This window comes from Antedon bifida, chromosome 2 (genome assembly GCF_963402885.1).
Source record: "Antedon bifida chromosome 2, ecAntBifi1.1, whole genome shotgun sequence".
NCBI classification, from domain to species: domain Eukaryota; kingdom Metazoa; phylum Echinodermata; class Crinoidea; order Comatulida; family Antedonidae; genus Antedon; species Antedon bifida.
Window position 1 is genome coordinate 7,419,562 of NC_136227.1, and position 15,962 is coordinate 7,435,523.

The following is a 15,962-nucleotide window of genomic DNA, read 5'->3' on the forward strand; positions in this document are numbered from 1 at the left end:
TGACTTACCACATTATTTGTTGTTTATATAGTAATATTTATTTAATAACTTTTATACAGTATCTTCGTAGGGTAAATAATAGTGAAATATGAATAATATAATAATAATAATGTCAATAATAACCATAATTTAAATTATAATATTAACTACTACTGTCTATTCTGACAATAGACATAATATTTCTTTCTTTTAATGACAATTCAACTGGTGAGTCAAAAAGTCATTCTGTGTACACACTTTCAAACATGTAGTATGATTCAATAGCTGTGTAATAGCGTGTCACGCATGTAAACAAATTTAATTAAATTCAATTCAATTTTTCTGTTGAATATTACACATCTTCATTGCGTAATGTCAGTAAGCATGTAGCAACACATAACAATCTTAGCAACCGATTTTAGTATGAATGTCTAAAGCTCACTCTACACTATCAAACTTTATGTGACAAAAAAAATGTGATGTGCCCATAATATGGACATGATAAAACCATCACTACCATATTTGGGCACATGACACTTTTTTGTCAAACTGGTTTGATAGTGTAGATAGAACGTAACATTCTGTACTTACCATCTTATCTGTTACTTTTTCTTTTAAAAGTAGTAGCTTGCTTGTAGTACAATGTCACTCATTGTATATTGTGAGTATCATCATCATAAAGTCTGTCACTGTACGACTACTAAATAGTAGTAATTTTTTTTTACATTTATCACATGCACATTGCGAAAGTCGCATCAAACTTTTTGAAATCTAAACTGACCAAGTGCTGCATATGTTCCAAACTTCTTACAACCATCATGGTAATACAGTATTGCAAGCAGTTATCAGTTTTGGCAGCTGCGTTTTATCAGTCTTAGACACCTGCTATTGCAAAAAGCAAAAATCAACTTCAATTTTCCAATTTAAACTGAACTAGTGCGGTACATGTCCCAAACTATTTTACATCCATCACAGACATATTGCAATCAGTTTTTGGCAGCTGCTATTACAATACCGTACTTTTTTATTTGACTGCTCCATGAAGCAAATTGCAAAAATCATCTTAGATTTTGTTCAAATTTTTTACTGAATAAATATAGGGTATGTATTACATCCTTCACTAATAAACAGTTTTATCAGGCAGCTGCTATTACAATATTCCTTTGACTGGACCTTTGCTTTGTAGTACAGTAGTGAATACATCTCAAAATCGTTTTCATATTTTAAATTATTATTATTTCTGCATATCGTATTTTACAGTAGTTCATGTGAATGTCTAGACGATACCAGAACTACGTAACCAATGGGATGCGATAGTCCGCAGTTGAACCATGCTATAGAAGATCACGTACACACGCTTTACACAGGTATTTGGATTGGTGTACCTGCCGTTTATCTATGTTAGATTCTGTACAGTACTGTAGTTCATGCGATTAATATTAATTAGACACTGTTTCCGTACCCTTTGTAGGTATTTGACATAAGCGTGTATATTTTATTCACCTTTATTACCGCTTCTGTGGAGCGCGAACACCCTATGTAGCGTACGTCAATTGCTACATGAGCTTCTCATTTTGTTATAAACATTTGCATAATGAATAATAACCAATTACACATTATTATTCTTCTCGCAACTTATAACAAAGGAACTGTTCCATCCATTCCATCTAAAGATTAATTTTTTTTGGTCATAATATTTTGTAAAAATCAACGAAAATCCTTATAAACTTTTGAAGTATACAATCCTAAACAAATCATACCTCTACATCATATCATTCATGTTTCTGATATATCTTCCTGTATGATAAATTCCATAATGCAGTACCAAGCATAGGCGCTAGGCCCCTTCACTAAGCCCCTTTGCTAGACCTTCACTAACCCCCTTCACTAGTCCCCTTCAAGGCAAGTTTGAGAAAGACAATAGCTGAGATGCTTGATTCAGAGCCGAGATGATTTCCAGAATTGTGTTTTCTACAATATCAGTCTGTTCTCGTTCTAATGCATCTGAGAGAGGAGCAAACACTATTCCACTGTAAGCTTTCTGTAATGTGGGTCCTATCATCATATGTCTAATACAGAGATAATCAAACACTCATTATTTCAATCTTAGCTAGATTTTAATTTGTTTAAATTTCATGCCCTTACTAACTTGATGATTAAGACACTGTTCGTAAGCCCGACACACGTGCGGAGTATTCTGTCGTACGATATCCGTAAGTTTCTTATAAGTTAAGAGAATGGTGGCATACAAGTATGATACACTAAATTTGAACAAGTAGGGCACACCAAAATGGTCTTTAAACAAGTATGATACACTTAAAAGGTCATTAAACAAGTATGGTACACCAAAAGGGTCTTACCTGTACTCTTTAAAATGTTGACGTTGAAATTTACTTAAAAATACCTTTTCTAAAGACATCAATATATAGTTGATACTTGGGTATCTGTTGAAATAAATTCATAAACAAAACAATGAATAAAGTGAATACGAGTGGTGGATGGATAGGGAAAGAGTTGTGATGTAAATGTTATCTATTTTCAGCCATATTGTGTTTCAATTTGCTCAGTATATTAGGAAAGTGATGTAGCATCACATGTTTGTCACATGTTACAACTTTATCATGGGAATCACTTTTAAAGTAAGGTTACACTTTTATTTAGGAATTTGCCTATATTAAACAAATAATGACATTTGCCCAGACACACTAGGAAAATTGACGAAGTCCATAAATTGAAACATTAGTTGTGTGTGCAAAATAAGACTTACAACTCAGTATTAGCAGTTTGGATGGCATCATCAACCTTTTCCGTAAATGCCACTGCACTAGCTCTGAAGTTGTTGATAACAGTTCCTAGTTGATCTAAGAAAACAAAAATTAATAATCATATAATAATTTTTTGAACATACGCTTTTGTAACAGCGGCACAATTCAGCATAAAGGTGCGTTCTCCTAAACTACAATACAAACAATATTTAATAACAACCACAATCAGTATATTTTTATGTAAATTTTTTCATTTTAATGTAACATTTTTATTATAAACTTTAGTGTACACTAAATAATTGTGCATTAATTCTGTATTTATTTATGAGCTACATTATTTTAAAGAAATAAAAGTGGGAAGAACCCATAAAATACAAAAAACAACCACATTACAATGCTACCATGAAGTTGAATAATAATGACAATCAAACAGGCCTCTGCTATGTGCCCCCTAACAGGTGTGTCCCTTGAGTAAGGGTTAGCTGTATTATTACAGTTTTTATCCCTAGTTTGTTTCACAGGAAAGTGTCCCTTAATAGGGGTGTCCCTTAACAGGTGTCCCTTAATAGAAGTGTCCCTTAATAGAGGTGTCCCTTAATAGAGGTGTCCCTTAACAGGTGTCCCTTGATAGGGGTGTCCCTTAATAGGGGTGTCCCTTAATAGGGGTGTCCCTTAATAGAGGTGTCCCTTAACAGGTGTCCCTTAATAGGGGTGTCCCTTAACAGGTGTTCCTTAACAGGGGTGTCCCTTAATAGAAGTATCCCTTAATATGGGTGTCCCTTAATAGAGGTGTCCCTTAACAGGTGTTTCTAAATAATTGTCCCTTAATAGGGGCGTCCCTTAATAGAAGTATCCCTTAATATGGGTGTCCCTTAATAGAAGTATCCCTTAATAAGGGTGTCCCTTAATAGGGGTGTCCCTTAATAGAGGTGTCCCTTAATAGGGGTGTCCCTTAATAGGGGTGTCCCTTAATAGGGGTGTCCCTTAATAGAGGTGTCCCTTAATAAGGGTGTCCCTTAATAGAAGTATCTCTTAATAGGGGTGTCCCTTAACAGGTGTTCCTTAACAGGGGTGTCCCTTAATAGAAGTATCCCTTAATATGGGTGTCCCTTAATAGAGGTGTCCCTTAATAGAAGTATCCCTTAATAGGGGTGTCCCTTAACAGGTGTTCCTTAACAGGGGTGTCCCTTAATAGAAGTATCCCTTAATATGGGTGTCCCTTAATAGAGGTGTCCCTTAACAGGTGTTTCTAAATAATTGTCCCTTAATAGGGGCGTCCCTTAATAGAAGTATCCCTTAATATGGGTGTCCCTTAATAGAAGTATCCCTTAATAAGGGTGTCCCTTAATAGGGGTGTCCCTTAATAGAGGTGTCCCTTAATAGGGGTGTCCCTTAATAGGGGTGTCCCTTAATAGGGGTGTCCCTTAATAGAGGTGTCCCTTAATAAGGGTGTCCCTTAATAGAAGTATCTCTTAATAGGGGTGTCCCTTAATAGAAGTATCCCTTAATAGGGGTGTCCCTTAATAGAAGTATCCCTTAATAGGGATGTCCCTTAATAGAAGTATCCCTTAATATGGGTGTCCCTTAATAGAAGTATCTCTTAATAGGGGTGTCCCTTAATAGAAGTATCTCTTAATAGGGATGTCCCTTAATAGGAGTATCTCTTAATAGGGATGTCCCTTAATAGAAGTATCCCTTAATATGGGTGTCCCTTAATAGGAGTATCTCTTAATAGGAGTGTCCCTTAATAGAAGTATCTCTTAATAGGGGTGTCCCTTAATAGAAGTATCTCTTAATAGGGATGTCCCTTAATAGGAGTATCTCTTAATAGGGATGTCCCTTAATAGAAGTATCCCTTAATAGGGATGTCCCTTAATAGGAGTATCTCTTAATAGGAGTGTCCCTTAATAGAAGTATCTCTTAATAGGGATGTCCCTTAATAGAAGTATCCCTTAATAGGGATGTCCCTTAATAGGAGTATCTCTTAATAGGAGTGTCCCTTAATAGAAGTATCTCTTAATAGGAGTGTCCCTTAATAGAAGTATCTCTTAATAGGGGTGTCCCTTAATAGAAGTATCTCTTAATAGGGATGTCCCTTAATAGGAGTATCTCTTAATAGGGATGTCCCTTAATAGAAGTATCCCTTAATAGGGATGTCCCTTAATAGGAGTATCTCTTAATAGGAGTGTCCCTTAATAGAAGTATCTCTTAATAGGGGTGTCCCTTAATAGAAGTATCTCTTAATAGGGATGTCCCTTAATAGGAGTATCTCTTAATAGGGGTGTCCCTTAATAGAAGTATCCCTTAATATGGGTGTCCCTTGACAGAGGGTTGCTTAACAGGAAAAATAGTATATCCTTACCTAGGCCAGAATACTTGTTGTTGTTTGAAATTTGGAGTAGTCGTAAGCCTTGAAGAAGTACATCAGCATAGTTGACAACTGAGAATGGTAACACAGGTTTATCAGCGATCTCGTACAAAACTCTGAGTGTCACTTTGACGACAGCTTCATGGTATTCAAGAGAAGCATCTGTCATGTCGATGAGGTGAGACGTATCCAGTTTTGTGTTGTATATGGGTAGCTTATCAACTCTCATGCTTCTCTGCAGAGAAGCAAAAATATAACTGGTAATGGTACAATTATCACAGCATAACAAGACGATCCCTACTATACTGTAAAATTATCAGCACAATGGAAGAGGATGCCTTACTGTAAAATTAGCACCATGAAAGAGGATCCCCAAATTCAAAATTATCAGCACAATGGAAAAGGATCCTCTACTGTAGAATTATCAGCATACTAGAAGAGGATCCCTTACTGTAAAATTATCAGCACACTAAAAGAGGATCCCCTCAAAATGATCATCAGCAAATAAGAAGAGATTCCCTAATCTAAAGTTATCAGCACAATGGAAGCATATCACCTACTGTAGAACTTTCAGCACACTAGAAGAGGATCCCATACTGAAAAATTCTCAGCACACTAGAAGAGGGTCCCCTACTCTAAAATTATCAGAACAATGGAAGACGATCCCATACTGTAGAATTATCAGCACAATACAAAATAGCCTATTCAAAGTTTGATATTCATCCTTATTGTATTTACGTTTTGTGGGACAATATATCATTAATTGGTTGAATTGGGAGTATGCAACATATCTGACCTTATCATAGGTGTAACTAGGTGATATTGTAGGAACTCCAACCAGATGAAAGAAAGGACTGTCATCTGACCCACTACCAGGAATACTCAAGCTGAAAAAGAACAGATTACTTTAAAAGGTTTCAGTTGGTAACAGAAGCTATCACAACACAGATAGTCAATCTAACTACCAATTGATGATTTTTTTAAATATTCAATTTACATAATATGTTAAACAATACAAGTACAATAGTCTAATGTATTTGTACTACCCTCTCTGTGAGCTAACTGTGTGACTTAACTGTGTGATGTGTAAAAAAGGCAGTGAATGTCCAAGCACTGAGGAGTTCAGATGGAGCATAGAAATTTGTCTAAAATACATTATTTTGTAGGAAAACTCTGTTCCGACAAAGAATAACCTCATTGTGGAATTAAAAGGTGAGAACAGAGTGAGTGTTGGCTTCATGGATTAGAAAAGAGAGCACAAAATATTTGGTTTCGGTTTAGAACCCATACTATATATAACACATATTCAGTACCTTGGGTTTGCATTATCCAGTGTTTTATCTACCGCAATATTCATCCAGTCTTTATAAATGCTCATTTTTTCGTGACTTGGACACTTAACCTGCAAAAAAAAAATTAATATTTTTAAAAATTACTGTATTCAAACTATTAGTACCATTGTTAAACTCTGTTTACACTATCCAACTTTATGTGACAAAAAAATGTGATGTGCCCATATGGACACGATGACGTCATATCACTACCATATTTGAGCACATCATTTTGTCAGACTAGTTTATAGTGTAGACAGAGATTTATATTACACAACTACAAGAAAATTTGTCCTATAGAAAGGCACTGATTTTTACTGAGCTTCTATGCTAAACTAGCCTCTGACAAACAAACAAAACTATGCCTCACAAACTTACATTTTTACTTGCTTCATAAACAACATTTGACAGAAGTGGTGAGCCTGAGGCGTCAAATGTATAATTGCCAGGCACAGCATTGTCTAAGTTGATGTATGCAACAACACTTTTCTTCAGCAGGCTTAGGTTTTCCTCCACCCATTCTGTTGAGCCAATCTGGCCTGGTCCACCAGCATCCCAGCTGACTAGCATGATGCTACGGTATGGCTTCCAGCCTAAGTTTTATATAGTTTTGTATATGTAAAATAGTGCCCAGTAAATGAATCAAAATAAACTAAATGTTAAATTCTACCTTCTTAATAAAAATACTATCTTTACTCAAAACTATAATAACAATACAATAAACAGTAATGCTTAAATATTTTAAACGGAAGACAAAAAAAAATTACTTTATTTAGTTATTGACTTAAAATTACTAAACAAACAACAATACAAGTCGAAAGTGTACAAAATAAATACAAAATACTACTGTAATAGTAAAAATACATACCACGGTTATCTATCAAAAAATGCAAGAGACGAGCCACTTCCAAAAGGCACACTAATCCAGTGCCCGGTGAACTGGCACCAATGCTAACAGAGTCGCGATGACCGCCAATTATCACATATTGATCTATAACCAAACAGAAATGCGAGCCTCAATAAATAAATTATCATGGAAGCACTGTAATTTTGTGCAATGTAGTTTAGTATGTCACTCTCAGAAAACAAAAACAACAAATTGTGTACAATTAAAATTAGCATTAATGTCAATGGCTACCAGATGTCTCTATGTAGATGGTTACGTGAACCAATACATGTACTAGTTTTTTGGGTGGATTGAATTTGGCCATGGAATTTGGTTAGTGGCCACACGATATGGCTGAATCACATTAGCCCAGAAGATAGTAATATACGGCAGTCACTTAGCCACAGTCCTGATGGCATCGCTTTATCATTAGTTTCTAGTCAATTATTTAAACATCTTTGTCAGTATGCCATTGTTGGTAAAGTAAGAGTAGTTTGACCATATAAGTTTCATCACACACCTAAAGCTCTGTCTACACTATCAAACTAGTTTGTGCCCAAATATGATATGCCTAAATATGGTAGTATTATGACATCATCATGTCCATATATATGGGCACATCACATTTTTTTTGTCATATAAAGTTAGATAGTGTAGACAGAGCTTAACATCTCAATATCAAGTACATAAAATAAAAACTCACCTGGTTCCACCGATCCTTTAATTGTAGAAATAACATTGGTAATCTCCTTTTGCTCTAGTTTGTTGTCAACATCCAAGTCTACATATATACTTTGAGTTGTACCGCCCTCTATGTGATAATCTCCGAAAGCTCCAGACCAATCTGGGAACTGGTCTTTCGGAGGAGCAGCAGCTTCCATGTTCCTGTCATAACAAACAAAAAATATTCAAATTTGAAGATTGTATTTCCCTCAAGGGTAATTGTCATAAAATACATTTTCCCCCTCAGAATGAAGTGCAGAGATTGAACAATTAACTTCTAGTGGTATGATGTTGGAAATGAGAATCAAGCACTTATTTGTCCAACACGCAGATAATATAAATATTATATTTATATTTAAAGGGGGGTTCCGGGTTTAAAATGAATAGTAAAAAATGTAAAATATATTTGTTTGTCTCTTGAACGGTAAAAGTTTCAATTTATAAAAGCGCTCAGTGAAGCAGAACGAAGGCTGTGAAATGAGGCCAGATTACAAGTGCAGCTACGGCGATATGACACTGTGTTACAGAATAGGAAATTCGTAAAATGGTCAATCTTCCGACGACTCGTTATCATTAACCATATCAATTACTTTTGTAAAATTATACTTATCTGATGTAATTTTAGTCGGTCTTCCCATTTATGAAGTCAATTTTCTATGAAAATTTATCAAAACAGTGACAACTTAGATATGTTTGCACTTTACGTTTGCCGATTTTCGCACTGACTTAGGGAAAGCATTCAAAATCAATGAAGCGTAACGTATACATTCCTGCTGAGCGAGGAGAGCGAGACGACGATACACGTGCTCTCTCTGCCCATGCTTGGCATCGTCACGTGATAAGCAGATACAGTATACAATACCAAACTGGTCGGGTCGAGTATACCCCGTCTATAATCACAACATGAACGATGTACAGTATTTGATTGAAGGTCGACTCGACCTACCGGAATGGTATAGATAACATAGCTCGAATGAGAGAGTTGGAATATTTGTAAACATAAGTATTGCTAATTTTAACAAGTGTAGCCTATAGTAAAAGGCCTGGTAGTATCAATTCGCATAGGGTCTACTACACTAGCTAGCTCAATTTTTAACTGGGCCGGATCGGCCAGGTCTCCTTCCTACTACCTGGTCTACTTGCTTGATGCAGTATCCGCTTTTTTGGAGAGTAAACTAGGCCTATTTTAGGCCTACTTAGACGATCGGGACACCATACGTGCGGACGGCGATCGGACCTTGTTTTGCCTCAATATTTACAGCCGATTTTGTAAAACGTTTTAGGTTTAGATTGTTTAGGAGTTTGGTTGATAGGATGGATTTGGATCCACTGAGTTTTGTTATTTATGGGCCAATCGTTTAGTAGTAGGCTAGCTAGGCCCATGATGGGCCCCAATGTTTTAAAACGTAGGGTAGCCATCGTGGCATGGAATCCCTAGTCAGAATGGCTCTCACCCATGACAAAAACTGATTTAGGCTAGGCCTAGCCTAGTACTTGAAGCCGATAATACGATCTGAACTATTCGAGGTATAAAAATAGTATAACTGTATACAATCTATATATAATCTGTACTAAATTTTGTATTTCATTAAATGTCAAATAAATATATGCTACTACTGTTATTATTACACTTTAGGCCTAGCTTAGAAAATCTACAAAAAATGTATTTCACAATGATCGGGTGGTCGTCGTTTGACAGGGGAGAGAGATGTAAATTAGTTGACAAACACAACGTACATGACGTCGCGAGTTTGGAATCCACTGATGACGTGATTTTGTGAATATCTCATGAATATTAATGAGCTTCCCTAAGCTGCTGAAAAACAGACTTTCCATGAATTTACCCTAAAATGTATATGAAATTTAATTTTTTAAATTTCTCGTTATTACTTCTTCATTCTGACATGTCTATATTGTTATAATATTTTTTATTTAATAAATAAACGATATTTAAAAGCAATTTTAAACCCAGAATCCCCCTTTAATTTTAACTGAATGAAACTGCATCGACTGCAAATTTTATAATTAATTTTTAAAATTAATAATTAACATAAAATAAGTATTCTTATAAAAAGCCAACTTTTTAAATGAAATTATAACCATGCCTTTGAGTTCTAGCAAGAACCTAATTATTCCAAGGCAATCTAACAACAGGACATGGTGCCTGTTAAGGGGCGTGGAACTGATCTTGTGGCAGCCACAGATAAACCCTTTGATCTCCAGATCTCAGTATCATGTTGTTAGATAGCCTTGATTATTCTTACTTGATAATTGCATATGCAATTTCATAACCAACAGATATAACTGGTATTTTTGCAAATCCTGTCTGATTAAATGTTATTTGCTGAACACCTGTAACAATATGCAAATGAGCTAAACATAATATATAACATATCTAAGCATTCTCAACAGTACTAATTTGAAAGGTGAATTTGCATATTGTATTGGCTAATGTCTCAAATAATTAATGAAATTATTTGTTTTGAAATTTACAGTGTATTGTACATGCAAAAAAAATGCTGAATGAACACCTGCAAAATATGCAAATAAGACTGTAAGATCAACAATCTATTTGAGAAAGAAACTGATTGTTGGTGAAACATCATTGTAAGTACCATTTTTAATACTTTAATATTTTGGATCAACAAAAAGAAAAATGTCTCTTCTATAATATTAGATTCCAAATGAAATCATTTCATAATAATAATAAACAATTGGAAAAAAGGTCTTGAATAAAAATGAAATTTCAAACCTGAAGCAAAACCAGGAGAGAATGGATCTCCCATTGAGGTCAGGATTGTGTCCTGGACGACGGTCCGCTGTGGCAACCCTAAAGTGTTGGGAAAAACTTGCGATGTTTTTGTTTTCTCATTTGCATAATTAACATTTGGAGCATAATCCGTCGGATCAGCAAATACCATCATCCCCTTTATGTTATTTTCTTCAGCAATTTTTGCCTAGATAAAAAAGAAGTATTTAAAGAGATTTAATTGTGTGCTTGGCTGTTTCGTCCAGCCATATTCCATATTTGCTCCCTCTCCATTAAAAAAAATATAGCTGTTTGTTAGTTTTTTGTCTAAATAAAGTAGGCACAGAGTAGAAGTGATCTGCCAGTTCAGCATGTAAAATTATTCACCTTTTTGTAAAATTAATTAATTATTTAAGATTTTATCTATTCTATTTTGCCGTTTGCCGAGAAATTACCAAATAAATATAAATATTGTTTTGGATGTGTACTGTACAGTATGTTATAAATATTTTCTGCTTCCAATGCAATAAGTTCAAGCCAACATTTACACAATTAAACCTTTTTATGCAGATATCTTAATACAAACTTCTATTTGGGTTGCTCATTTTGCTAGTGGATAAAAAGTACATTTCTAGCACAGTTTGCTACAAATGGTTAAAGCCAACTCAGATCGTACGACGAGGCCTGACGAAACGTCGACTCGTCGGTGCTGTCCGACTTGAATCCAGAAGAGATGTCTTGAGTTAGCATCAGGCATAGTTTTTAGGTCGTCCTGAGAACTTTAAAACATCCTGATGAGACGACTCGTCAGGGCTCATCATACGATGCTATCTGAGTTGGCCTTTTGTAAACAACAAACATACCATAACAGATAGAGGCATCTTGCCCATCCTTGCCAATGCAATAGAATGCTGGTCAAAGTGATATTTTGCAGTCTCGGTCAAAAGAGTGTAATCCTTATGACGTCCGTAATTTACAAATATTGGCTGACCCTAAAAGAAAAATAACAATTGCTGCTATTATATAATAAAAATAAATGGAGTTTGCACTTTTTCAACATAATACATGACATGTGATACATAATCAACCAATCAAATGTCAAGGATACACATAGGTGTATTATTGTGTATTATTATGAATAATTATACTTACAGTTGCTGACATATTTACACTGTAAGGTGTGTAAACTCCTACGTCAGAGCTGTACAACGGCGTTGCCAAGCCTGGTAAACCAGTAACAGTGAGAACGTTTCTGGAAAAAAAAAACTTCAATGTTAAACTAGTCTAATGTGTGGTAAGACTATGACTTGATGACCTCATGAATATTAATGGCCTCATGAATATTGATGACCTCATGAATATTGATGACCTCTATAAAAATTACCCAAACCAAGAAACCTATTAACCTCCTAGTATGATCTTCCCTTTTGTAGTCTGCATTTTAAAAATAATATTGTTTCACTTACGAGCCTGGAGTAGACAAGGTGACATTATATTTTTTTAATGTAGTTTCGAATCCAAGGGCTGTCCATTGCTTGTGTATTTCAGAGGCCATTGCATTGCTCCAATTCGACGCTGCTAAATGTTGCACATCACCGAATTTTCTAAAACAGTAAACAAAAAATAATAATCGTTTAATGACGTAAACAAATTTGTCCTATAAACTTCCTTGAAATTGAAATATCAGATCAGAAAACTTTGAAGTAATTTTCTGTTTAAAAAATGCATTTCTGTATTTTTTAATACCAATAATACTAAACACTTTATTTTACTGACATTTTTTAAATTATTTAAAATTTAAATGTACATTTAGTTACCATTTAGTGATCATGTTGGTATGGTCAGAAAAATTATTTGCACATTTAAAATGACAGGAAATTAAAGCTAAAAGGTTAAAAGGTAATATTAATTGAATAACTATAATATGCATGTGTAGGCTTAGTGTGGTGTGTAGATCATCAAAATTACCCAGGTAAATAATGTTGCCATGTTATATTTTTTCCGTGAGTAAAAACCCCTAATCGAGTCTCTTGTGCGGTATGGGTAACCGTGATCAGTTTATTTTAACGTATTCCTATACAACTATGAATCGCGTTACGACTACGACTAGTTACAATCAGTTCCAGTGTCGACATAAGTACTTGCACACTGGTTCCTTTCAGTTCAGTTCCGTTCAGTTTTTCAAAATGCCGACATAAGATCTCTCGCGCAACTAGATGAGTTGAATTCCGTGTCGACATAAAGGCTCCTTACCTAAAAGCATGAGCGCATCCTATTTCTACAGTAAAAGCAATATCATACCTTTTATTGTCAGTCATTAGAGTTTTTGATATCAAAGAACTAATATTGCTAAGAATCTCGTCTGTTGTTGGAGTAGCCACAGTCGTTCCCGTCCCATCCGTCTGGTTTTTATTCGTTCCATTTTCCGGACATGTGCTCCCATAACTGTGAACACTTCTCCGTACCAAATATCCAAAAATAAAACCGAAACAGAAAATTAAGAAGATCGTAAAACCGGCCAGCAAGATGCGTCGATTGTTCGAACACCACATCAAACGAGGTCGGCTAGGACTTCCGTTTGGTAGACTAACTTCATTCTCCAAAGTATACACGCCCGTTTCTAGTTCGTCATCCCCGCCACCAGAGAAGCGTGTATATGTGGCAGCAGAGTTATTCGTATCGTTTCGATGATCCATCCTCTATTCACCTACCTCAGACACTGCTAAATGTTAAACCATCCACATCAATTTTAACCTGCAAATTTTACCAAAAAAAAAGTTTTACAACCATCAATAAAAGTAAAATAGAATCAATTATTATATTGTCCCATTACAGTTGTTTACAAATTGAATTCCTTTACTTTTACCCAAGTTGATTTTTCAAAAACTAACTAAAACCCATATGGGACAGGTGTGGAAATACCTTCATTGGGGTTGGGCAGGTGAAAGGTTATCAGCTATATATTTCATTTCTTTCTATTGTATGTAAAATATGGCCAAGACCAATCTGATGTTTTAACTATATCTCATATTTCAAAATAATTTTTTTTTCGTGATGTAATCATGTTGTTTCGATTTAATCCCAATTGTTATTACACAACTTTTTCCTTCAGACCAACTGATTCCAAAAGCATTCTTAACATGTCACCTAGGGTGACCAAGTGAACACCTTTTACTAATTCTGATAATATGACTGATTCACCAGAGACACCATCCAGAGCAAACCAATTAGTGTGGTTCATTCCTAAACCATTGTTTAAGAAAACTATAATATAATACAATGTCACAGTTTTTAAACTCTAACACAAACACACTGTATACAAATGTTTAATAGGCATCTATACATACACATCAACATACATCATAAAACATCATCGCATTTGCGCATTTGACACATTACAGCAACATGTCATACTGAACACATTAGTGTACACTAGGCCTACCATGTACTGTAGACACATACATACAAACTGTGATCGGTTAGGTTATTGAATGGTTAGCCCTCGATTTGGATTAGAGTCAGACGTGAACCCGGCCTTATTAGGGACCGTCTGGACCTAGAACCATCAAACTTGCGTCGAGGTTGGAAGTGAGGACACACGTTCCAATATGCGCACAATTAATTAATATGACATGGTTTGGTCGTCGCAAATTGAATGTTCCTTATTGTTGGAAATGTGTACCATTTCTGCTGCATTAGTTATTATTACTAATTTATTCTTAATCACTTATTTGCAAGTCAGGTCTCATAAATAAATAAACAATAATACTTGAAAAAAAAATAAGTAACCAAATTATAATTATGAAACAGTTTTTTTGATGGACGAAGAAATTACTACGAATGGGGAATCAACCGAGGACACACATTCAATCATATCCTACTAAAAATAATATTATAAAGTGTTTAGAGGAAATACTCCACTGAATAATGACATCCTTAATATTGAATACAATCCTAAATACATTTCTTGTCAAATCTATAGACTATCGTAAAAAGTTTACTACGATTAAAACGTACTCCCCACTCCCAAAGACTGTGTAATAAGACTTTGTTTATGGAGAGTATATTGTGTGTACAGTATGTTTGTCAGGTGAACAGGATTGCCACTTTTAAGAAGGATAGTGAATAATTTTGCCTGGTTATATAAACAATAACTAAAAATAGTCTTCTGTAGTATCAATGTTTATGACTAATATTGTTAATAAATTATAACAAAAGTAATAAGTTTCACTTTTACTGCCATTATTATTAGCATGAATTTATAGAACCACCTATGTCATTTTTTGTGTTTTTTGTCTGATACTGGAAGACTGATTGTTGAAACTTTCTTCTGCAACTTTTGGTAATGGTACAGCATTGTACAATGATGAATGTTTAATAAGTTGAATAGGGAAACTAACAAACTGTTCTATTAAATGAGGCAGAGTCAATCTGGGCTTTGATTTTGGACGTGAAAAACCTGCCCTACAGTAGGCTTCATTGAGCACAACTATGAGCCACCTCATTAACGAAAGATGACCTTCATAACGCAGCTACCGCGTTGTAATGCGGTACGCGAAAAAATGGTGACACGCTCCCTTAAATTATAGAACGTTCGCAATGGGATAGTGTCTACTGCCCTCAGTTTTATCTATATCTATCTATCTAATAGTTCCCAGGGCAGTTCAGTATGTAAAAACAAAAATCAATAATTAATTTTTGGAGAGTTACTGTATGAGAGATGTTGTTTAAAATGATTTATTCAACAGATGTTTTCTTCTATTTTTATAGATCTATTGTACAGTATACAGTGTAGGTTCAACAAAAAATGGGCCCCACTTTGGCCCTGCACAGTATGGAATAATCAGGCCTAGTAGCTCGTCTTAAGCCTGTCAGATGACAAACAAATCATGAATAATAAACATGTTCCTTTATATCGTATGATAGTCAGCAGGTATGACAAAAGTACCAGTAGAAAAGAACATAAATCTATATTACTATTTTTCCAGATTATGCCATCCCAAACAATTATTGTTATTATTCAATTATTGAATTAATTTGAAAGAATACAAAATATATGTTAATTAAGGTATTTCAATTCATATCTAAAGGCTGGGGTAACGAATAAAAAAATATATACCCATAAAACATCTTTATTAAAAGTTTACAGTACAGTACAATA

General features: G+C 34.8%; 1 protein-coding gene across 2 annotated transcripts; it reads right to left on the minus strand.

The window, feature by feature from the left end:
- Window positions 1–537: 537 nt before the first annotated feature.
- LOC144836047 (N-acetylated-alpha-linked acidic dipeptidase 2-like) lies at window positions 538–13,650 on the minus strand. Of its 2 annotated transcripts, XR_013611142.1 has the most exons (16): window positions 13,103–13,650; window positions 12,268–12,405; window positions 11,954–12,053; window positions 11,665–11,793; window positions 10,805–11,009; window positions 10,317–10,404; window positions 8,033–8,214; window positions 7,312–7,434; window positions 6,822–7,036; window positions 6,426–6,514; window positions 5,909–5,999; window positions 5,107–5,347; window positions 2,747–2,840; window positions 2,340–2,423; window positions 1,460–2,048; window positions 538–1,375 (listed from the first exon to the last, which is right to left on the minus strand). XR_013611142.1 is itself a non-coding variant. In XM_078691219.1 (15 exons), the coding sequence occupies exons 1-15, from the start codon at window positions 13,495–13,497 to the stop codon at window positions 1,877–1,879; spliced, it is 2,346 nt and encodes a 781-aa protein (XP_078547345.1). In that variant the 5' UTR covers window positions 13,498–13,650; the 3' UTR covers window positions 538–1,876. The 2 variants fall into 2 exon arrangements, 1 of the variants encoding a protein (XP_078547345.1); XM_078691219.1 differs by having other exon boundaries at window positions 538–2,048.
- Between the last annotated feature and the right edge of the window lie 2,312 nt (window positions 13,651–15,962).

Excerpts from the sequence above, each read along its gene's own strand:
- LOC144836047 (XM_078691219.1), bottom strand. The coding sequence starts at position 13,497 with ATGGATCATCGAAACGATACGAATAACTCTGCTGCCACATATACACGC. Across the intron at positions 7,037-7,311 it reads TTTTTTGATAGATAACCGTG|GCTGGAAGCCATACCGTAGC; the intron begins GTATGTATTTTT and ends TATAAAACTTAG. Across the intron at positions 2,841-5,106 it reads CAACAAGTATTCTGGCCTAG|ATCAACTAGGAACTGTTATC; the intron begins GTAAGGATATAC and ends TTGTTTTCTTAG.